At 39.2% G+C, this 23,358-nt stretch overlaps 1 protein-coding gene across 1 annotated transcript; it reads left to right on the top strand.

The window, feature by feature from the left end:
* The first annotated feature begins 699 nt into the window (after positions 1-699).
* Positions 700-13,102, top strand: LOC144636685 (lysocardiolipin acyltransferase 1-like). Its single transcript, XM_078495874.1, is given in 5 exon segments — positions 700-980; positions 1,197-1,206; positions 6,587-6,775; positions 8,912-9,537; positions 9,539-13,102. Coding segments are annotated over 5 exon segments (1,119 nt in total). The 5' UTR covers positions 700-806; the 3' UTR covers positions 9,659-13,102.
* Positions 13,103-23,358: the final 10,256 nt, after the last annotated feature.

Below are 23,358 nucleotides of genomic sequence, written 5' to 3'. Positions count from 1 at the left end.
ATATATCCTGTTATAACCCACCCATTAATTTTTGCGCGCGCTCATTGGACGAAATGCATCACGTGGTACAAAATCGGACGTCGGGTATCAGCGAATATACCCCGTCCGATTTGATATCCGTCGCCCGATTTTGTAGGCAGGCACAAAACAAACGAATGAAGTCACCTTATTTAATTCTAACTTTTAATGAAATCAGAGAGTTAAAAATCACGTAAACCAATCAACTTACATTTGTATCAACCAAAGTTACGCCAGTTTTATTACGTAGGTTTTTTCCTATACTGGCGATGAAACGCGTTGTAGAAATAAGTCGGAGGGTTATAAAATAAATAAACCCCTTTCTGGCTTGCTGGTGTATTGGAGGATAATGCCCTTGGTTGAAAGATTGTCCTCAAAATTTCACAGTTGCCCTCGAAGCTTCGCTTCTCGGCCAACTGTTCATTTTTCGACAATCTTTCAGCCTCGGGCATTATCCTCCAATATACCAGCCGCCTGAAGGGGTTTATTTACTAACTATTTAAATTTAACCAAAGCCTTTAAAGTGAGGGTATTGTTACGCAATAAAGCCAATGAATAACAAAGAGAAAGTGTTTCATGCAGGGAATATATGTGAGCGATCGACTGTGCATAATTTTCACAAGCTAGTAATTTGATTCAGTTTATTCTCAGCAGTGTGCAATATTCAAATTTATCACGTCACGTCACGCCACTACACTAGTTCAGCCGCTAAACCTGTCTGGTCTGGTACGTCTTCTACAGTTAGTCGACAGCATATATACAGCGTTCGAAATTCGTGGAGAGCGACCATGTTTAGCAAACAGTTGTTAAAAGGAATCGCGTTCATGGCTATCACAATCCCGACATCCTTTCTCGGTCCTGTCGTCATAATGGGCTCGACTTTAATTCTGTTATGGCTGTGGCCTAGCTTGTTTCGTTGGATCAATGACCGCTTAATGGTTTGGTGGCTAATTCTTCCAACGGTAAGAAACACCATTCGATACAATTGTCTTAATTTTATGATTTCACCTCTCCCAGTATTTTAAATTTTCGAAAACTTTTAGCCGGTCGCACACTCGCTGCGATATGTTTTCATTTAGTGACTCTGTGATCGTTTTCGTTGTATGTTTTGCGATTATGATGTTTTAATATTTTCTTTCTTTCATGGCGCGTTTCGCCGGCTGAAATCCATCACACAGGCTCTGCTAGGTAAGTTATATTTCCTTATCAAGCAAATTAGCTAGTTTCGTAAGCTGTGTTGTGTGAATTTTCCAGTCCAGTACAGCCGTTCATTTTATCAGGGAGATTGAATAATTAGTTTGAGTGCATTGCTTGTAGCTCAAACAGACCGTGTCGAAGAGTTGTTTCGTATTTCCTTTCACTGCAAAGAAACGAGGTTTTAAGAAATGAGGCCTTCCAAGGAGTAAAAGCGACAAGCGACATGACCCTGAAAACTGGCGACATGGAACATTTTAAAAGCGACAAGCGACATCATTACAGCACTGAAATGCGACAGCGACACGAAGCGACAGCGACACTTACCACTGTTAACTAGGCGACAGGGGTTCTCAGAAACATGCGACATTGCGACACGGCTACCCCCCTTGGAAGGCCTCAGAAATACTGTAGCACAAGTCTTCGTAGTTAGCGATTCTTGTGCGCTCTGTAGATGAAAATCCTGAAAAGATGCGTTCGTGCAGTTTTGAACGAGACACGAGCTCACCTGCTTACTCAGCCATGCATTTTAATTATGAAAGTGTCGAATAATATTGATCCAATGACGTTGCATAGTTTCTTCGCAGTTTCTATTCTTTGAGTTATTTTACTTGAAGTGTCATTCGACGTGGTGGGTTGTCAATTTTGGCGCCTGCATTGAATTTAATTGAATTCAACACAAGAAGCACTTTTCCATTGGATATAAAGTTTGTAAAATTATTTTCTAAGTCTTCAGAATAATTTATTACTTAAAACACCTTCAGAAAGGTTAATGATTGTTAACCCTCGGGTAGTGATAGTGGAGTCCAAATGTAAGTATATTGAAATGGGTGAAAAAAAAAATGTACACAAAGAGACACACACACACAAAAAAAAAACAGCTAAAACCTGATAAAACAAATTCCACGCAAGAAAGGATCGGGCAAGAGAGTGGAGGCAAGCCTCGTACGCGTTTATCCCGCTCACACCGGTTGTTCAATTGCTAAATCATTCCCAGACTTCCGGGCAAACGTACGTGATCAGATGTTGCACACGTAAACCAATCAGCTGACTTTGTCTTGCTACGTCACCAGTCCGAAAGTACTTGAATTTCACCTTTAACCTTTGAAACATCTTATGATGTGGCGTGAGCGAGCACCTATTGGAGCGAAAAGAGCGCCTTTCTGGTAAAAGCTGTCACGTGAACTCCGAGTCGTAACTTAAGGCTCAGAGGCCTCCCTATTATGGTAACAAGACGAACTGGAGAACTCCTAAGCAAACTGATGTCAGTTTTGGATGCAGGGGATCACGCAACGAAGAATAAAACTGCTTGGCTTGTCTGCTGCTGGATCTCTTGTTTAAGAAATGCGCGTACCAGACGTCACATCTTATTTTCCTTAGATTATTGTACTGGCTCTGAAGGAGATTAGCTCTGCTAGTTGAAATCATGATTTGCCAATAAAATTTTGCCATCCTGCAGTTTAGTTAGCCTTGCAATATCAAGCTGGTTTTTATGTCAGTTTATCAATTCACAATCACAAACTAAAAGGACCGATCCAACAGGACATTAAACTGTGCACATGCACGAGGCCCATGGCACAAGGTACTTTGGTTTCGGTCGTTTCGCGAACCTGCACTTTGCCCAAGTATCAGGCCTTCCTGAGAAGAGGGGGGAAATCCCCCGGGGGCACTCCCCTTATGGCCTATACGGGGACGTGCGGCTGGATAGGGTATGGTTTTTGACTCCTCCGATCCTGAACAGGGTATATAATTTCAAGCTCCTCTGTCCTAAACAGGGCCTGAACCTGTCCTAGACAGGGTATGGCTGCAAGACTGTCGTCAAGTATTTACATTGTTTTCGCTTTCGCTCCAATGAAAAGCATTATAAAATTGCTGGGATCGGTGTTCGCATTTCAGTGCGTTGAACATCGCGTATGGGACGTTGCAAGACTGTTGCGAGACTGTCGTGCAAGACTATCGTCAAGTATTTACATTGTTTTCGCTTTCGCTCCAATGAAAAGCACTATTTTAATTGCTGGGATCGGTGTTCGCATTTCACTGCGTCGAACATCGCGTACGGGACACAATCACAATAAAACTTAAATGATTGTCGATGTTGTCCTTTGTCCTCAATAGGGTCTTAAAATAGGGGATGTTATCCTACCCAGGGTAGGTATTTTAATTTTTTTAATATTGTCCTAAACATGGTCGGGGTTTCAAACCCCCAGCGGCACCCCTATACCTAAACATAGGTCAAGTACCCCCGGGGGGGGGGGGAAGCCTGATACTCAGGCTAACCTGCACTCAGAGTACGCACGGAAACAGATTTCTCCCCTTTTATCTTCCTAAATGTCACTGGAAAAATCACGAGATAAAAAGTGCACAGAGGGCGGGGAACGCCGAAACCGATAGAATGTTTCAATCCTTGCCCATAGTTTTAGGGTCTTTTAAGATGAAGTAGAGATCAGTAGAAGGGCGAGCGACGGCGTGGGCTCCACTGCTTGATGTTAGAGCCCGCGCGCTCCATAAGCCAGCTGCAACCCTGTGATGTCACATGTCACGCTATCTCCTGTGCTTTCTCTTTGGCGGTCGATCTTTCGGGTATCAAAGCCGATCTTGATCTCCAAAATGCTCAGAAACTTGGTTGGAGGGCTACTTTACAGTCTCGCTCTCTATTTCTGTGCATTTTTCGGCTCTATTTTTCTCATGGGCCCGACACTGCCTCTTTTGTGGCTGCGACCGCAGTGGTTTCGGTGGCTGAATGATCGATTGATTTCTTCATGGTTGCTGTTACCTCCGGTGAGGAAAACAGTTTTAGAACGTTTTTCCTGTTGTTTTACGTCTCAAAATTATCCTTAATGTGATTGCTTTTCGTGACGATCGATTTGCTATTGTATCTGGTTGATTAATAACGTAATCTTCGTTCTTTTTCTATCTCCGATCATGAAACATGCAACGACATCTGATCATGTACTCCTGTTGTTTACGATCGTTTAGGCCCTTCTTGGTAAGTGAATTACATAACACCGTGTACAGAGTTAATGACCGTGTTTAGGTGACTAAATGTTGTTCAGGATAGATCTCCTGTATATAAAGATATTGCTAGATTAGAATTATCCTTAAATAAATTGTTCCTAACAGCGTACTCTATGTGTGCACGGCCGCTGTATCTGTCCTTTATCTTTGCGACTGGGGCGTATAGAAATCTACATGACTATTTTTACTCATTGTTCTAAAACCAGCATTTGGGTAAAGCGCTAAAATTTACATGTTCCAAACCTGTCAACAAATAACATGAAATATGCACACACAGGTAGTAGATACACGTTATAATTTGCCTTAGGCACTACATATACATGATATTTTAGCCCAGTATCATTTAGTTTATTTATTTTTCTTGTAAACAGTCAAAACAGTTGGAGCATTCAAAAGTTAAACTGAACATAAAGCTGCAAACAGCTTTTATGTGGGCCATCTTAATCGTAGAGAGCTTTTTGTGTACTTTTGCAGGTTTGGTGACATTTATTTTACCCCAGGCAACCCTCAGTTTGCTTGTCGGAACATAATATTACCAGACAATCTGTAAACAGATATCCTATGAAGGCGCTGGTCTGGGTCATGTACGAAATTCAATATTTGGAATCAAGTCCATTGTTATCAGGACCATCACAACACCAAGAAAAAAGAAATGCGAACAAATTCTTGACTCGGGGCTTAGCAGCCTGAGTAAAAATCTTTTATTGATTCAACCACGGCCTCCATAGCTGATTTTTTTAAAAAAAATTTAATTGTAATAATTAAATTTTAATAATCTTGAAAACACCACTGTTGGTGAGGGCAAAAATTACAGTGGAACTTCGATTTAACGAACCTCTATATAACGAAGTCCTTGATACAACAAACAATATTTTTCGTCCCAGTAATAGCAAAATATATGAAAAAGAACCTTGATATAACGAGAGCCAGTCGAGGATTGACTAGACCGGGCACAAACAAAGCTTTAATTTAGCAAAATGATTTTAGCGCAAAGAAATAGTCAGAATGTTGATGACCTTTTTCCAGCAATTCGGTGTTTTATTTTCTACACTTATGCAGCTGTATGAGCTGCTTTGCTGCTACATCCTATTTATGTTTTTTTTTTATTTAAAGAACAAAAATTTCTTCTGCACATGCTATTTGCAGTCAAAAGGCAGTAATATACTTTCCTAATTAACAATTAGACTACGAGCCCGAGTTTTCTATGAGCAAATAGTCAACGAGGTGCAGCCGAGTTGTCTATCGCTCATAGAAAACGAGGGCTCATAGTCTAATTGTTTTAGTAGAAACTCTAAAGGATTGCAGTCCAAAACCTACAATATTGTGCACTTTGAAGACAAAAATCAAGAAAATTTACCGCTTAAAGAGCTACTCGCGCACGCGACTGTTTTCTATCGGCGAATAGAAAACAGTGAGAAAACCAATCAGATTCGCAGATTTCCAATAGAACACAGCTGAGTTTCTACTAATTGCTGTTAGATGGTACTGTGACAAGTTATGTTTGACAAGTCACATTTGAGGCCCACCACCAGTGCTTTTGGAGGGTCCTTACTTTCTGGAGGTTGCAGCTTTTAGGATGTTCTAATATATATGGAGTTAATTAGCTTATTTCATGGGCTTTACTTTTCTATCTCTGTCTGGCTTCTGTGGCATTCCATGTCTATTTCCATGCCCTGCGCAGACTGTGCTCTACCTCAGTTCCTGGGGGTGAGGGGTAAGGTACTACCTTGTATATGCTGTATGAGTATGTGCTGCTGGATAGGATCCCATTCTTACCTTCCAGGGATGCAATTGGGGTTCCAATTTTGACCTTTTTTTCTGACAGAGATGGGGTCTCTGAATGGGGAAAACTATACAAATTTTATATCTTTCTGCATCTTTCCGGGACAAACTTACCTTTTTCTTCATTATTAGCACCAGATATCCTTGCAAAACAATAATAAGGAGTAGAAGAACCTAGACACTAATCCAAACTGACATTTTCAGCTCATATATCATTCCTGAACAAAACGATCCGTAATGGCAGACTAAAAAACTTCATGTACTATGCTATTGCCAAGGTGTAATGTAGCAACAAATTCAAAACAAAAAAGAAAACAAACCTTGAGTCTGCGCCGTATGAACTAGAAATCAGCTTAAACCTGTCTCAATTTCCTCAGTACTGACCACCCAATCCATGTTCCTTTTTGGTTTATATTTATTTGGCATAGATCTTTGATGCTGTTCCATCTTTAGTGAACCATTACAATACTTTTAAGTTTTTTTTTATTTTTAAGGTAACTTTATTCATCAAAAAAGTGGATTTCAGATCTCATAAAGTTGATTTTAGTTTAAGTCATTTTTTTAATTGTTTACACAGAGATGATGTTTGGAGTGAAAATTATAGTGACTGGAGACAAACCACCCAAGGGCGAGAATGCTATCATCATCATGAACCACAGGTGTCGCCTGGACTGGATGTTCTTTTGGAGTGTTGTGGCTCGATATGGCGAACTTAAGCATGAGAAGATTATAATGAAATATGAATTGAAGCATCTTCCTGGACCAGGTGAATGATTTCATTATTATCTCAGGCCCTTGGTCTTGCCTTGGGCCCGTATTATTTTGTCTCAACTGCATCTTGTCAAAATATGAACCATGGCTCAACCAAATTCAGCCGATATGCCACCACGATATTATTCCCTGTTGTGTCTCCTGCCTGGAATTATGTCAATACAGTCAACTCTCGCCTTCGGACACCCCGCTATTACGGACGCTCGCTATTCGGACACCCAGATCCCCGGCGATGGTTTGACTGGATGACTCCCGTTATTACGACTCTCGCTATTCGGACACTCGACGCCCAGAGCGTGTCCGCTTTACGAGAGTTGACTGTAATAACATTGTTATGAAAGCAAGCCACTTTCGGGGCTAAATGCATGTATAAATCAGGATGTGAAAGTCTCAAAGGCATTTTGGTTTTGCCAAGTTTCCTAAAATCTTTCTGGTGAGTAAAATCAAAATAAATAACTTTAATGTATTTAATCTACATTTTTTTCTACATTATTATTACATAAGAAGAACCAAGAAAGATTTAATACTGCTCGACGTTTCGGAGTCATCTTGACTCCATTATCAAGAGACTTGTACAGTATGCAAATAAGGAACGCTACAAAATAAGCATAAAACAAAGAACGACCTAAACGAATACCTTAGCGCAGATGGAATCCGTTTGCATGTTAAGTGTTGGCTTACGCATGCGAATGTACAACATTTCTTTCACGAGGCAATCAAATTTGCCGCTACATTTTGTGATGACGCAAAATTGTTCGATGAAGGGTTCGGGGAAGGGTATTTCGCAATTGTGTTGCAGGTTGTAATGTTTGTAAATTGATGATGCCTTTCTGGTGTGCCCTTCTACGCGCTCGCTCTGTGGGAAGGGACAGTTCCATCAGAAAAATGGTTGAAAACAGCAAATTTGGCGAGCTGTATGAACAAGAAATAATCAGCGATCCCTACAAAAACCACAGAAATGCCATTGATAGTAAAATTAACTACGCAAAACAAAAGGATTGATGCAAAAAGTTTAATTAATAATACTTGTAAACTTACAACAAGAGCGAGTGAATAAAGTAGTAAAGCAGCAAATAATATACAAAAGAACGGCAAACTGGCACAGTTTCATTCATTGTACGTCATAAAATTAGGCTCAGCACATCTGTATAGTTTGTTACCTTTTAATCTTGGTCTTGTCCTTTTATACTTCAATAAACCTGTTCCACTTTGAGCTCAATTTCACTTCAAATAATATAGCAGTCTTGACGACAGCCGTGGAGCCGTAAATTACAAGTACAATGCAAACACTTGCTTCGTTCGACTTGCACAAGACGTGTAGTTTCCAGAAAAGCTTTTGCTTCGGATCATCCCGTAACTCTTAACTTTTGTCACAATTTCCAGTATATATAGACGACTTTAGAGGGGATTGTTCGAGGAAAATCTTGGGAAGAAAACTCTCTGGCTCACTTTCCTCATGTGTTTCATTTAACTCAAGAAGTGAACACCACGCCACAAATTTTCCCGCCTCCTCATACTATCACTTCGTTTACATCAAACTGAAATGTCCAGTCGATTTAAACATAAAGAAGAATTTAATAAAACAATTATTCTATTCGCCCTTGTTGGATTCAAGTCGTTAAAGCCAACTTGGCGCTTCGTGCCTCATTGGCTATTTACCACCTCGTATCCAACGCGGGCTCATAGAATAATTATTGTTAAATAAACGAGCCTTTTAGGTGAAATAAAGCTTTCCTCAATCGATTGAGTTGAGAAAATGACGTCACAGCAACAGAACAATAAGGTTTCAATATATTACCGCAAGCCAAATTCCTTTGATACCACGGGTTCACTGGAACTTAAATCTTCAATGGCGAACTCGAAAACAGCACTTTTCCAAGCTCAAAATTTTAGGTTTGTGGGACCCAAACTTTATTTGGACGACATACTTAGGTACAACTGCATCTGGTAAGCCCAAAGAAACAATTTTTGTATCATTCGTAACATGAAGATTTGATCGTAGTAGCACTTTAATTATAATATTTACTAAGGACACTCAAAGAGGTGAACAGTGTTAACCTCAAGAGTTGTGTACCAGATGTTGCTGGCTGCCAATGAAATATCCTTAAAAAATCTGTGTACTTTTTTGCAGGGTGGGCCATGCAGAATTCCCTGTACATTTTTTTGAAGCGTCGCTGGGAAACGGATGAGAGCTACCTTAATTCAGTGCTCAGCTATTTTGTAAATTCGTCAGACTGTTTACAACTGCTCTTGTTTCCTGAGGGTACCAACTTTGAAGATTCAAGTAAACAAAAGAGTGATTCTTTTGCCAAGAAAAACAATCTTTCATGTTATGACTATGTTCTGCATCCCCGTGTTCGTGGTTTCACTTACTGTGTAGAGAAGCTCCGTCAAGGCAAACTAGATGCTATCCATGATGTTACAGTTGGCTATTCCGAAAATTACTGCTTTCAAGAACTGGATCTACTTAAGGGAAGGGTCCCGCATGAAATTCACTTTCACATTCAGCGTTACTCCAATGACGAACTTCCACAAGATACGCAAGGTCTTGAGGAGTGGTGTTGCAAACAGTGGAAGGACAAAGAGGAAAGGCTAAAGAGATTTTACACTGAGGACAAACATTTTGGTCCACCTCCGGAGCTAGCACATGAAAAACAGGATCAGGTTGAAATAGCAGTCAGGTATCTGTTTATGAGAGGCCTTGTGTTCTGGTTGGTGTTTACCATCTGTATCTTTATTCTCATGTATGTGTCAGCCACTGGTAAGGTGGTACGTCTTCCTATCTGCAACTGTGTCTGTTGTGCTGTCCATTTGTGGTGGGACAGACAAAATATTTCTACGTCAAGCACAGAAAACTTTAAATGTCAAGACCAAGTGAGAAAAACCAATGCCAAGTGATTAATTATTATCAAACTGTCAGTTTGCTAATATTTTAATGATGAAAAGTTCAATGAAAAAAAATTGTGCACACTACAATGAACTCCAAATTACTAATTATTGGTAATAATTATGTGGAATTCATTGTACATGTAGCTCGATAAAGCACAAGGCTTATCTCATGCATTGCTTTATCAAGTTACAATGCACATGGTTTATGTCATAGTTTAAGCCAGCACAATTTCTTGAACATTCTGAAAATGAAAAGCCATCTTGCTTTGCATGCATCATGGAGTAATATAAGCACTTGTGAATTTTTAAGGACATGAGAGGAGTGCAATAAGCACTCTGCTGCACGTTATTATGCTTCTCTAGCCACTTTTCTCGTGTTCTTAAAAATTTCTGCATGTCTTTATAACTCCACAATGCACTCAAGTTTGTTAACTAAACCATAACTTTTCCCTGCCATTTGCTTAAGTTTAAGTCATGTTTATTAAAATACTGTACATTTCACAAGCATAATTACCCTAATAACCTAAAGTAGCCTTCTCCTTTAAAAAGATGTACTGCATATATCTACTAGATGATACTGACAAATAATTTTTCAAACAGATCGATATAGCTTTTGCCTCTTTTCATTCTATTAAAAAGAAACATACTGGGTGTTAACAATAAAATTATTAGAAAAATAATAGTTCTTAAATTGGACCAAGCCTCAGGTTCAGCTTTTGCCGAACAGTTTCACTGCAATTGTTCTTTCGTCAGTCCAGGAATTACATGGGATAATTTTCCAAATGTTTGACAAGTTCGACATCATAAAGTTACTATCTGGACAAGACAACTATAGCCCAGTATTTTGCAAATGAGTGAAAGCTCGTCTCCATAGGAAAAGTCCTTCAAATTTCTGGGCTTTTGCAATACCGGTAAATCCATGTCGATTGTTGAGTCCTTTTCTGGTATGTCAGTCATCACTTGGAACAGACAAAAGTAGAGTGCTGCTTATACCACTAGTTACTGCAGGATTTAGAAGTTCGAAGTATGTCTGAGCAAGTTGCTTATCTAGGACAATTATCAACTAATTTAACTATCTGACAACTAATATTAAGATTTATACGGCAAAATGTTGGGTTAATGTTCAATCCTGGATTAGAAATTAATCATTGCCTGACCATTTTGCCAAATTGAAACATTTTAATTGGAATTCAAGAGAAAAGGATGAGTGCCTTTGTTTTGTACCTTATACTGTTGCAGTATGTTTATGAACGTTTAAGGTTCATTTGTAACTGTGGAAATGGTTTTGTGTTTTGCATCAGGCGATTTAAAGCCTTCTAGTAACTGCAAGGTATTCTTATTATTTTCCTTAAAAAAATTCTTTTGATGAAAAATTCCAGGCTCTCCAATAATGAACCTTTCCTTAAAACTACACCAGAACACAGACAATTGTTGGAAAACGTTTGTGGTGACTTAAAACTGGTTTACGCACTACGATTTGTCAGCCCAATTTGGCCAGATTTGATAAGAAAATGAGCACGCAGTTAAAAATTGGCCCGATTTCTTAAAAATCTGTTGCAGTGTCACAGATTTTAGAAATTGGGCCAATTTTCATCCTTTCAATTTAAATAGGAAAAAAAGCCAGCCAAAGAATCACAGCGTGTAAATTCACTTGGAAGAAATCGGGCTGACAAATTGTAACGTGTAAACCCACCTTTAGTTGAATTATGTATGAGAGTACATTAAATTACAATTCTTTAAAGTCATTGATATTTGATTACCTATTATTTAGAAAAATTTCATGTACATAATAATCTATTGTTGACACATCTTCCAAGAAACGCAGTTTACACGATTCATTTTCAACTGCCATGATAAAGCATTATTATTTATCAAATATTTACCCAATGTTTTTATGAGAAGTGCAACAAATTTATTTTGAATTTTAAATTTTTTTTTGACATAATCCAACCAAAGCAAAATAATGCAGCTCACAATACTTATTTAATATGATTAATTTATAGGAATTAATATAACCATGCCCCATGATGTACATAATTATTATTTGGTAATATAATTTCCTACTTTAGTGTAAGTAATGAAGAATGGAAAGTTATTTGTTAGTGTTTAAAACAAGTTATGCATGTTCTGTTATAGCAAAGTTAAATACGGCGGATTCCTGATTTTTCAAACTGCCAATCCTCAAACATGTTATCTCAAGCCAAAAGTCATTTCACTTCCCCCTCAGTGGAACACTGCAATGTCTGCAATTTTACCCTTGATTTCTCTTTCTCTTGGAGGTTCAAGAAATCAGAATTCCACTGTATGTAACCAAAAACACTAATTAAAAATATCTTAAATCTGGATTTGCTTTTGATTGCTGCAGTTCAAGTTCTTAGAGCGGTTTTCACTTGAGTGTCGAAAACAAATTGCGTTTGCTTTGGTTTTGCATTACTACGCTTAGTGATTGGCTTAAAAATCTTGCGCCACTTTCTCAGCCGATCAGAACTAAAACCAAAACAAATCGTGACTCGCTCGCGCATGTTTTCCCGCGCTTCGCATCAGCTACCTGTATTTGCTTCGTGTTTTGATTGGTTCACTGGATTGTCTGTGTCCTTTGTGATTGGCCGGAGTAATTACTTTGGTTTTGGTTTTACGACACTCAATTGAAAACTGCTCAATCTTGAAGTGATTATTTAGTTGTCTCAAAAATGAAAAAGTCATAACCATTGGCGGATCTAGGGGGTGGGTCTGGGGGGTTCATGTCCCCACCTTATTTTTAGGCCAAACATGGCTCGAACGGCGGAGAAAAATTATTTTCGAGAGCGGGCCCCCCTCTTATTCCAGGGTCTGGATAACCGGGCCCCCCACTTACCTAAAGGTCTGGATCTGCTAGTGATAACTGCTTAGGGACGGACCATTATTTTCTTGGAGGGGGGGATGAAAAATTTTCCTCTGCAAACTTTTTTTTTTTAGTTTATGCACCTCGGCAAACATTTTTTTTCAAAATTCTTACTATTTTTTGTTATACATATCGTGTTTGCAAACAATTTATTTTGTCTTTCCAGGCCCTGCAAACAATTTTTTTCAATATTTTTCATCCCCCCCCCCCCCCTCAAAAAAAATAATGGTCCGTCCCTTAGAATACAAAATGGCATAACAATAATTACAACTTTATTTCCCCTGCATTACCAAAAAGCTGATCTTATTATAAATTACTTGTTTGGAAATTGTTATTAATTTTATAAATTTGTGAAACTGTTGCCTTTTGTCCAAATGGCAGTACTTATGGAAAACAGACTTATAGATTCTGTTAATTGTGACTTATTGGTAAATTGTGGAAAAGCTGACTCATGACATTTTTTCGGAAACTTGAGTATCTTTTACAATGTACTAGGTTAAAATATTAGACAATTGTAAGTAAAAGAAAAATAAAGTCCTCAATTTTGTTAAATTTTGATTGATTTGGAGTTTAGATTCTGGATTTTTAGCCCTTTAAACCCTGGTCGTTATAAATCTCTCACTTCTCTCTACCTATGTGTAGCAAATTCAGCTGGGTAGTTTGAAAGTATTTGGAAGCTAATCATTTCAAAATCATAGAAGACGTATGAGATACAGTATGGAGAATTTGGATCTTGAGATTTGGAATTAGAACTTGGCTGTAGCAGGATAATGCGCATGTACAACTTTGACTTGAAGGCAAATTTTTTTCAGATACTACATAAAGGATCTAGCAACGAGATTGTGGAAGGGACTGTAAGGGTTAAAATTATTATTATTGTGCTGGATATGGCATCAAACTATTTTACCCCATATTTACGCTTTTATACCTGCCAACTTTTTCTGGGTCAAAGGCGTGAGATTTTTATCCTGAGAGTGCGAGGATTTCCGAAGACTATACGACCATGTCCGAGTTTCCGAAGACGTCCCGAACATATCCCGATCCCAGTCCGTGGACGAGTTCCCAGTTGTTCTGTTCCCCACGCGTGCTTTCACTCATTTCATCGGGTCTAAAAAAGTGAATTTTTGCATACGACCCCTGAAGCCTTTGATTAAAAGTTGACTTTTTTTTTGTTAAGCTGTTTAAAAGTTCTTTGGTTAGAAACTGGACCTTATACTCCAAAATTTTTCCCGCCACTTGTTCCCGCCATTTGGCGGCCTGCCCAGTCAAGCGCTTTCTGATTGGTTGCTTTCAGGACGTGTTGCCTTCTGATTGGTTACCTTCGTTAACTGCGTCTTGCATGAGAAAGTTTCAACATCATTTATACAGAGTCCTTGGAAGTATAGATTATGGTAGGTTTATTTACAAAATATTGAATAATTTCAACCACCGATTTATACATTTTCTCTTAAATACTCTCTTCTTTGCGTAACTAAATTGTTATTTCTTATGTCGACCTTTTCAGCCATTTGCAGGCAAGAAGGCAGACGGAATCAAGATTCTAGGCAGGCACTGAGGTGAGTAAATTATTTTCCGTTTGTGCGTTCGTAATTTGTTTTTTTTTTTATGATTGACCAAGGCCATCCTAATAAAATGTTTCGTTTCCCATCGCCCCGTCTCTTGTGATGGTGAGTCGGTCGGTCGGGTAAAAAAAGGAACACTTTTAAGTCTGGGTTCATTTTAGAAGGCAGAAGATGCAGAACCGAAAGATTTTGTTTCAGTAGATCTCGCTGAGATTGTTGGTACAATGCCCTTGGCACGAAACAGCCTTTGGAATGTTTATCAATGTTAATTAAAGACAAGGACATTACATCATACCAATATTGTTGTTAATAAAACAAGATCGTGTGCTTGAAAATTAAAGTACTTGCCTCTTTCTCTCTTTTTTTTACATTTCGAAAAAAATTGGTCGGACGGGCGATGGGAAACGAAACATTTTATTGGGATGGCCCAACTGGATGAAAGGGGAAAAAACTAATATAAGGATTGTTTTTCTTAGCACGATGACGCTAGGAAAAAACTGAGATTTTGGAACATAATTATGTGTCAATGCTTTTAAAATAATACAACTAGACGCCCAAAGAAGACTTTCGTCACCTCCAATGTGTTTTGATTAATTCACAACACAGAATGGACTGACAAATTCTATAATTATGTTTTTCGCCCACTTTGTCTGTAACTCCTTGAAATTAATTCCTTCAGAGTGTAAAAACTCGGTTTTGTGAGCAAAGGCTAGTTAGTATTGTCGCAAAAACTGGGGTATTTATAGTCAATGTAGCCTCAGTCTGGACGCAGAAATCCATAAAGGCCGAGTTAGCCGAGCAACATTTTCTATGTTGCGCAGCATTCCTGCATTGCAAGTTAAAAAGCGTTGTTGCGCGTACTACCAGCCGTGTTGCAAGTTGCGAGAACTTTTGCTCGGCGTAGACATGAGTATAAATTTGCGCAACATGTTGCTGCAACGTTTAACACGGATGGTAAAAAGCGCAACAACGCTTTTCAACAGTGTTGCGCAACAAGTTGAAAGAAACTGTTCCCCGTATTTAATGTTTTGCTTGAGATCACGTGACTCAATGGAAGGGCGCTGCTGAATTAGCAAGATTCTCGATTTTTAGGGCCTGGCTATAACGTATAAGAATTCTCAGTGGCTTAGATGTTAGAGAAATTTGAAGAATTTGTTCGACTGAAAGATTAGACTGAAAGATACCTTATGGGACGTTTCCCAGGCTCTCCTCGATCGCGGGCGCATCGAAACCCACGCAATCAAAAGGCGGCAATTTTTACCTCGCCCGGATGGACTGAGGACGAAATGCATGATCAGTTAATTGATTTCCTTACTTTTTGTACAAGGCACTCACCTTGCGTTTTCAGTGTTTCATAGAAGAAACGATGTCTGTTCTCCCTACCTTTTACCCAATGGCTCGGCTTTGAATGGGCATTGGTCGGATATGAAACGAACATGTGTAAGTTGCTTTAAACAGTCGTAAGTTCTTAGTCACATGCAATGCTTTATTTAAGAGCACGTGCTGGCACGCGCCATCACTTTTTCTAATTACCTTTTTAATTTTCAAGCGTTACATGAACTAAGGCTCTCACTCATAGAGGAAGAAGTCCTTTATGGCTATACCTGGTGATATCAAAGTTGACAAGCCACAAGAGAGTCGTCTTAGCTTGTAGACTTCAGCGCTAACACAGCGCAACGGTAAGTTTCTTGCTTTTGTCATGCACTGCTAGTTTGGCGACTAAGAGTAGGTCAAAGTGTTTTTCTGATTTTCAACGGGGCATGGTCTGATTGAATCATCCGAGATTGAGTGTAAAATGGCGCATCCGACATTAACCTACGTGAGATGTAAGGTGTAAAACTGCATGACACATGTGAAAATCCGTTAGAATCTCGATCTCTCGAACCTCCAAGAGAAATGGAAATGTGTTTGAGAAATCGGGAGGGTCGTGAAGTTGGAGGGTAAAACTGTTGTGTTCGACTGTGTGGAGGTAATGCAAGAGAAACGACTTTTGGTTCGAGTCATCAGGAGTTTCGAGAAATCGGAACTGAAATCCGCTTAGACCAATGAAAAGATAAAAGGACATGCCGCAGTGATCAAAGATCGTTGAACCCGTTGTTGACTGGTATTGTTCTGCCCATCAAGCTTTGCGCTCTCCCCTAGGTGTTAGAAGTTGAACTTAGTCACAGCTGGCGTACAAGGAGTTTAACGGGCTTCACGCTTGTACAGTTTTCGTAATAGCGGATTTAAGTATTAAAACTTAAAACGAGAGGACAATTTATGCGGGAATGCCAAATATTACAGGTGTATGAATGCTGTTTCGCCAAGATTTGCATCAGAGGGATCTCTGCTTCACTGACTCTCCAAAGTAATTTTTGGCGATTTTTCGGCTCATTAACTTTTCAATTAGCTTTCGTCGCCTTTTAATTGGCGCTTGTGTGTTGAATGAACGGTTGAATGGTGTCAACGAGTCGGCCGCCCGTGGAGTCGGGGCAAAATAAGTTCGCTAAACTCGCTTTCGATCATTGCTTTTGTCTCGCTTTTTGTAATACCTCCATATACAGTGCCATCCCGATTTCTCGAACCCAAGTCTTTTCGAATCCACCCCCCCCCCCCCCCCTCACCGGGCCCCCTCAATACCTCGGACCAAGTCATTTCCCTTGGATATGCTTCACTCACTCAAATACCATATTTTCGATTTTTCGAACCAATTTTCTTTTCCCTCAAGATGTTGTAAATAGCGGTCATGTTGACTACAAATGCTGTCTTTTTCATTAGTTAAGTAAGGTGCTCATAAAGGCCGACTAGAAAAGAAGGGTTCTGTACTCCTTATAAAGCAGTCAGCAGAATTTAGGACCCCCTGCTGGGCTTGCCCGGGGGCATAGACATAGTCCGCCCTTGTGTACTGTGTGCAAACGAGTTATGTAATCGAAAATGATGTGCGTTATTGTAAGTTGGGTTTTCTAAACTAGCAATGAAGAAGTACTACAAACACTCCGAATTGGCTAAGATTCAGAAGTATTGCACTGAGCTAAGGAGACTAAAGACTGAATCACACGGGCGACGTACTACAAGCGCGGCACAGGCATATGTGGGAGTGAACTTACTGTAACGTAAGCGCAAGCACAACCGTAGGAAATAGAAAAGTTCTCGTTCTCTATCACCTGGATTTGTGCTTGCGTTGTGGTAGTTCATATATACCTACTGCTGTGCTTACGTTTGCGTCGGACGTGTGAAACGGGTAAACGCAAACACTTGCGTGCTTGCGCAAAGATGGTACCCCGGCGTCCGCCATCTTAGACCTTTAATGCGCCTGTGTATCTAATTTTGCGCGCGTTCTCGTTTTTTTGTGTGAACGTCGTGCGCTTGCCTTCGCCGTGTAACCCTACGATCAGGCGTTAATATAAGTAGGGAGGGAGGGCATGATCTCAGGTTAACCTTCGCGTGGCACATGTAAAGAAAAAGCTTAAGATTAATTTGAGATAAACTTATAAATACTGAAGGACCGACAACAAGTGTATTATTATTAACAATTATGTCAAAAGGCATTCGTATATCTCGGTACCCAAACCAATGTTGTGATTTAGGTTTTCACAGACATTCTACATTTTCCACAAAAACTTGGCTGTACTGCTATTATTACATTCAGAGTGTAATTTTCTTCCCAACGTTTCCATCATTTGACTTACTTTTCTTTGTAATTGACTTCCAGGTATTTCTTCTTTCCTGTGCGACCGAGGCTCCGATAGAACGTGGCATCTTCTTTACAGGTGAGACGCTAGATGCTTTTTGATTGATTAACGCTATCTTTTTGTCGTTTAAAGTACTTTTCTGAGGACGTTTGAAAGTAGAGCAGTTGATAGTCATTATGTATGTAAAAGAGCAGGCCGCAAACGAAGAAACTTCCTTACCCCTACCACTCTCCTCTCTTGCCTCTCCAATCTATCCAATCTATCCGAAACCAAAGAGCCTGTTCACAGGCTATCGTTGAACTTCTGACTTTTTAAAAAATATAGGTTAAACAGCGTGCCCCAACTAATCATTGCAAACGTAACATTATCTGTTTTAAACCAATCAGGAACAAAATGTAAACCGATCGTGGCTCAGCTTGTCTTACGCCAACGCGTTTCCCGCCCTTGGCGCTGGTTGCGTTGTCTTACCGCGAGTTCTGATTGGCTCATTACTGACAGTTTTTACGTTTTTGTGATTGGCCAGACAGTCATGAAATATGCGCTTTTTTAGGATGTATGTTTGATGGCCAGTCGGAGGAAAAATCCTGTCTGTCACTAATACGCAAAACTAGTAGTTTAGTGTACGCTTCTTTCCGGTGTTGGCCTTTTTATGGCAGAAAACTCGCCTGTGTTGTCAGTTAATCAGATTTTCAGATTTAAAAGAAGATCCTTCAAACTAACAAGTTTCTGAGTTCATGTACTGTGTTCCGTTGATTATGTTTGGCTTGTATGCGCGCCAATTGAAAGGTTTTCCTTTATAGCTTCCTCGAGAAACGCTGACATGCCAGTTTTTTTTTGAAGACTCGATAAGTCGCAAAAATAGTTCTCGTGCACGGCTTGCATTGGGCTTAATTAATGGTTTTTCGTTGTTCACACTCGAGAAGGCTATGGTACAATTTTAATAAATTTATAAAGCGTTAAAGTTACAAAGCAGAAAAAATAAGGACATCCGATTGAAAAACAGAAGTTCTTCCTCTGAAGCAAGCCTTCTAAATGTCATATCATTGTGTTTTCTGTTTCAAAGAAAAAGCCCATGTGGCCTTCTATGCTACCAGGAAAATATCGTTATCGAAATTTTTTTAATTTGATAGCAACCCTTCGATTTTCATTACTAGTTCGCGTTTTATTGGGCCAACGGCCTTTTGCGATATTGCAACAATTAATAAGTTTGGCAGTTTTAAGTGGATTTGTTCCTTTATGAAAACGTTGAACCCTTTTTCATCCACTTGAGCGATAAGTTTAATGCGCCTTTGAATTTCAAACATCATGGTCCTTGGAATTTGTGACTCATGTGCTCAGAATACAGGTGCCTTACCTTATGTTTTGACTAACGACGTCACATTACAGGATTAGATCGGTTTTAAGAAGTTTAATATCCACTTTAGAAGGGCACAGGATAAAAAACAGAGTCATTCTTGAGGAATTAAAGACACCCACTTTAAGACCAAAGTGTGATTATTTGTTTCTGATGTTAAGCACCTTGCTCCGATATTGGGCATTTTTAAAACTAACATGATAAAGGCAAAAGGGCAAATATCGCTTGTTTTCGCAAAATCACGAAGACACGTTTTTTTTTTATCGTTGTAATAATACACATTCCAATGGGTTCCTGAGTTTTTAAGTTTTCAGAAAATGGAAACTTTATAGGAGTTTAATTTTTAAGGCCTCTGTGCGAAACTCCATGACGCGAGATTGAGACCCTTTGATTTTCATTACTAGTTCGTGTTTTATTGGACCAACGCCCTTTTGCGATATTACAACAATTAATAAGTTTGGCAGATTTAAAGAGGATTTGTTCCTTTATTAAAACGTTTGGCCCTCTTCCATTATGATCCTTGGAATTTGCAACTCATGTCCTCAGAATGCAGGTCTCCTACCATATTTCTTTGACATAGGACTTCACATAACGGGAGGAGATCGGTTTTAAAAAGTTCCACTTTAGAAGGGCACGAATAAAAAAAACAGAGTCACCCTTGAGAAACTAGAGGCACCCAATTTAAGACCACTGTGTTTAATTGTCAGTTTCCGATGTTAAACACCTTGCTCCAATATTGGGCATTTTTAAAACAAACACGATAAAGGCGAAAGGGCAAATATCGCTTGTTTTCGCAAAATCACGAAGTCACGTTTTTTATCGTTGTAATAATACACATTCCAATGGGTTCCTGAGTTTTTAAGCTTTCAGAAAATGGAAACTTTATAAGAGTTTAATTTTTAAGGCCTCTGTGCGAAACTCCATGACGCAAGATTGAGCTCTATCGATGCCCAGCACAGATTCAAAGAAAACGCGCTTGAACAATGACTTAACAAGGGTGTATTATTTAAACGAAGATTAGACGGCGTTTAACCGTTAAAGCATGGTAAAAACCGAGTTCAACCTAGCAACACACTTGATACAGCACGCTCAGTACACTCTACGTGAAGTGCGCTCATCCACGCCTTAATAACACATTTAATCCTCCTCTTAGGGTAGGATAAGAGAGTTGCGTGTTACCCGGGTGTTATCCTCTTATCAAGGCATAAACCAGGTCTAACATAGGCTTCCTATAAACAATTGGCCCCAGATGTTAACGATAGTTACCCACTTACATTGAGTAACAAAATATCGGCTGGACTCCTCTTTATTAGTTCGTCAATTAACAGTGTAAGCTTTACTTTTCCATTTAATTTTCCTTTCCTTTGCTTTCTCCATTCTAGTTTTGATTTCTGTTTCCTCGCAAACTGTTGTTCTAGCCGATTTGTCCTAAAAGTGATTTCTTTACTTTAACTCAAATGTATTCCTTTCTTTTGTCCGACGTCGTTACAATGTTTCTCATTACGTTTTGATTTCTTCAATCAAAATATTTCGCTAAGTATGGTTCCCTTTTGGTAGGTTAGAACTCGTTATGAGAGGTGGGTGTTTTTTTAAGGGGTTAAGTTCGACTGCAGTTTTCAGCTCTCAAAATAAGGTGTCTCAATGTATGAATCTTGCTGAGTAAGCTTGTTCTATATTAGGTTTTAATTTCTCTCGCTTTTGTAAGTCTTAGGAAATTAAAGGGACTGTGTTACAGATTTTAGCCAAATTTAGGCGTGGGAAATGAGCGTCAAATCCGGCGAAATATAAATTAAAATAACTCTTTAAACAGTGAAAACATTTCAATAACACAGCAAATACAAAAGAAGGTATGGATGGCCAAAAGAGACGAAGATTTAAAAAGGATTGCGATATAGGTTTTGGGGTTTTTTTGTTTTTTGGGCTGAACAGTTTACATAGTTAATCTCGTTTGCTTGTAACTTTATATTATAACGCCCAGGAGACAAATTTGGTTGCAATGACGCTATGGTTTTGTCATTTACATCCAGAGAAGTAATTTCTTTTCAAAAAGTAAGTTTTGTAGCGAGTTTCGGCAAAACTTGATAAAACAAACTTTACTCAGCCGCGTGAACCAGTCCCTTGAAGGACTTCAACAGCTGTTTTTCAACAGAAAGTGATATTTTGATCACGATTTCGTGCAGTATAACCAGCCACATGCATGTAAAGTAAGAAAGATGGAAACGAGCCAGTCGAATATTTTGGCTCACTGTTTGTTTACTGCAGGTGTTTATAGTAGCTGTTAGACGCACAACTACTTTGTTCAGCGCTCGGTACGTTGGCTCTAATTGTCAACGTATCATAAACATCATCTTAAGCGTCGGTCTAGATGCCGCAGTCTGCATACCTTAGCTCTATCTCTTAATTTTTTTGCGTTTAAGGCTAGTATCAAAATCGCTCAACATCGCAATTAATACAACGAGAATTGAACCTTGCCTCGCCAGCTTGACTGTGTTTTGTTTTCAAGTAAGCAGCGTTTATGAACGCTTTGTTTATGATCATCTCACACATGCCACACGTGCGTAAACCATCGCTATCCGCATGTGATTAAATGCTCACACCGCATGCTTGCTGACTTGTTTTAGCTTTGTTTCAAAACACTCGTCTTCAATCCAGTGGCCACTGATCGCATTCAAGAAAAGCCCACACCCTACCTAGCAGCCGTGACCACTTAAGCAAAAGATAAACACGCTATTTTTCAAGCAGCCATTTGCAATCAAAACAAAGTTGTGTCATTGTGTTTGCAGAAAATTGCTACGAGCTTAATTTAAGTTATCCCTTAGGCTGCTTTCCAAGGAGCATTTGAGGCTCTTAAGGACTTTGTACTTAATATTTCCAAGCAAGTATTTTTTGACAGAAAACAGCTGATTGCAGGTACTCGCTGGTGGCTCGATTGTGTTCTAAATCGAAAAGGAAACCTCAGTCCGCGTTAATTCATAGACGCCTCGTGCAATGATTGATGGCTACTTGTGAGCGTCCGTTAATTCGACCGCGCGCGGAATATTTTGATTAAAGACGCGCCTAAAACTGGTGGCCAATGTCATTTTGATCCGCGCGTTGTTTTCACGGAGACATGTCTGAAAATAATTACCATTAGACTCTCCACCCCGAGCATGTATACATCCCTCAAGCTTTTCCCACGCTCCGACAGGCGCACTAATTAGGCTCTTGTTATTTTAGCGAAAAACGTTACTGTATTAAAACTTAAGGTTAGTGTTTTTATTTTGACTTTTCTTCTCTGAGGCGCTACGCGCTATCAACACCTGTACGCATTTAGGAACTTGTGGTCGCTCTTTGTTCAAAGCTGTTCAGATAAACAGGCGAAAGAATGGAAAGTTATAAAGTTGTACGTGGTTTTGTGCTTTGTTTTAACGCCTTTCTGTTAAGCTTTTGCTGTGCTGCCTGCATCTATTCATTTATCTGGCTGACCGATTCACACGCTTTGTGTTTTTCGTTCTTAATGTTTTCTGGTGCTCAAATCCCTGTTATCACTATGTTTCTGTCCCACTTTTGCACTGCCTCTAAAACTGTTATTAATGTTGGCTTCAACTGAACCCATCGAATCTCCACGAGTTTTTTAACAAAAAGCTGTTTCGGCTTCGAAAGTTGTTTACTGATAAGTCGTCGGCTGTATGGTCGACTTTAAAGTTTATGTGTTGCGTTTTACATCCTTTAATAGTGAATTAACTGTTGCCGTGAAATATATTTAGAGTTGCGTTTCTAAAGTGTAGCTATTAGCTTGCAGTTATCTCAGAAGAAAGAAATAAACAACAAAAAGTTACTCGTGGTTTAATTCTTTCAATTTGCTTAGCCCAAGGGCGTTTCTGTGTAGCGATTCCCGTGTTAAGTCAATAGATAAATAGCTTTTATCTTCATGGCAAGTTTTTCCTCCTTTCGAAGGTGAAATAGTTGGTCATTTTGGCTTTCAGACGGAAATTGTGGCTTAAATTTTCCGTTTCGTTTTCTGATATACTCTGTTTTTCAATTTGTTTGTTTTGTTTTGTTTTGTTTTACAACAAGTTATATTCGAGTAATCGTAGGCCAACTTAAAACGTCTGTTCATTCTTTTTCAGTTAAGTTTATTGATCATTTGTACTTATGCCTGCTGTATTGCTGTAATATTTTAGTTATCATTGCTAAGGCAAGAAACCGAACAACACTATTACTAACAATCCCAAAAGCAAA

Source organism: Oculina patagonica, chromosome 13 (assembly GCF_052425735.1).
Source record: "Oculina patagonica isolate OP01 chromosome 13, crgOcupat, whole genome shotgun sequence".
NCBI lineage: Eukaryota > Metazoa > Cnidaria > Anthozoa > Scleractinia > Oculinidae > Oculina > Oculina patagonica.
The sequence above is the reverse complement of the archived record's forward strand: the minus strand, read 5'-3'. Positions and strand labels throughout refer to the sequence as shown.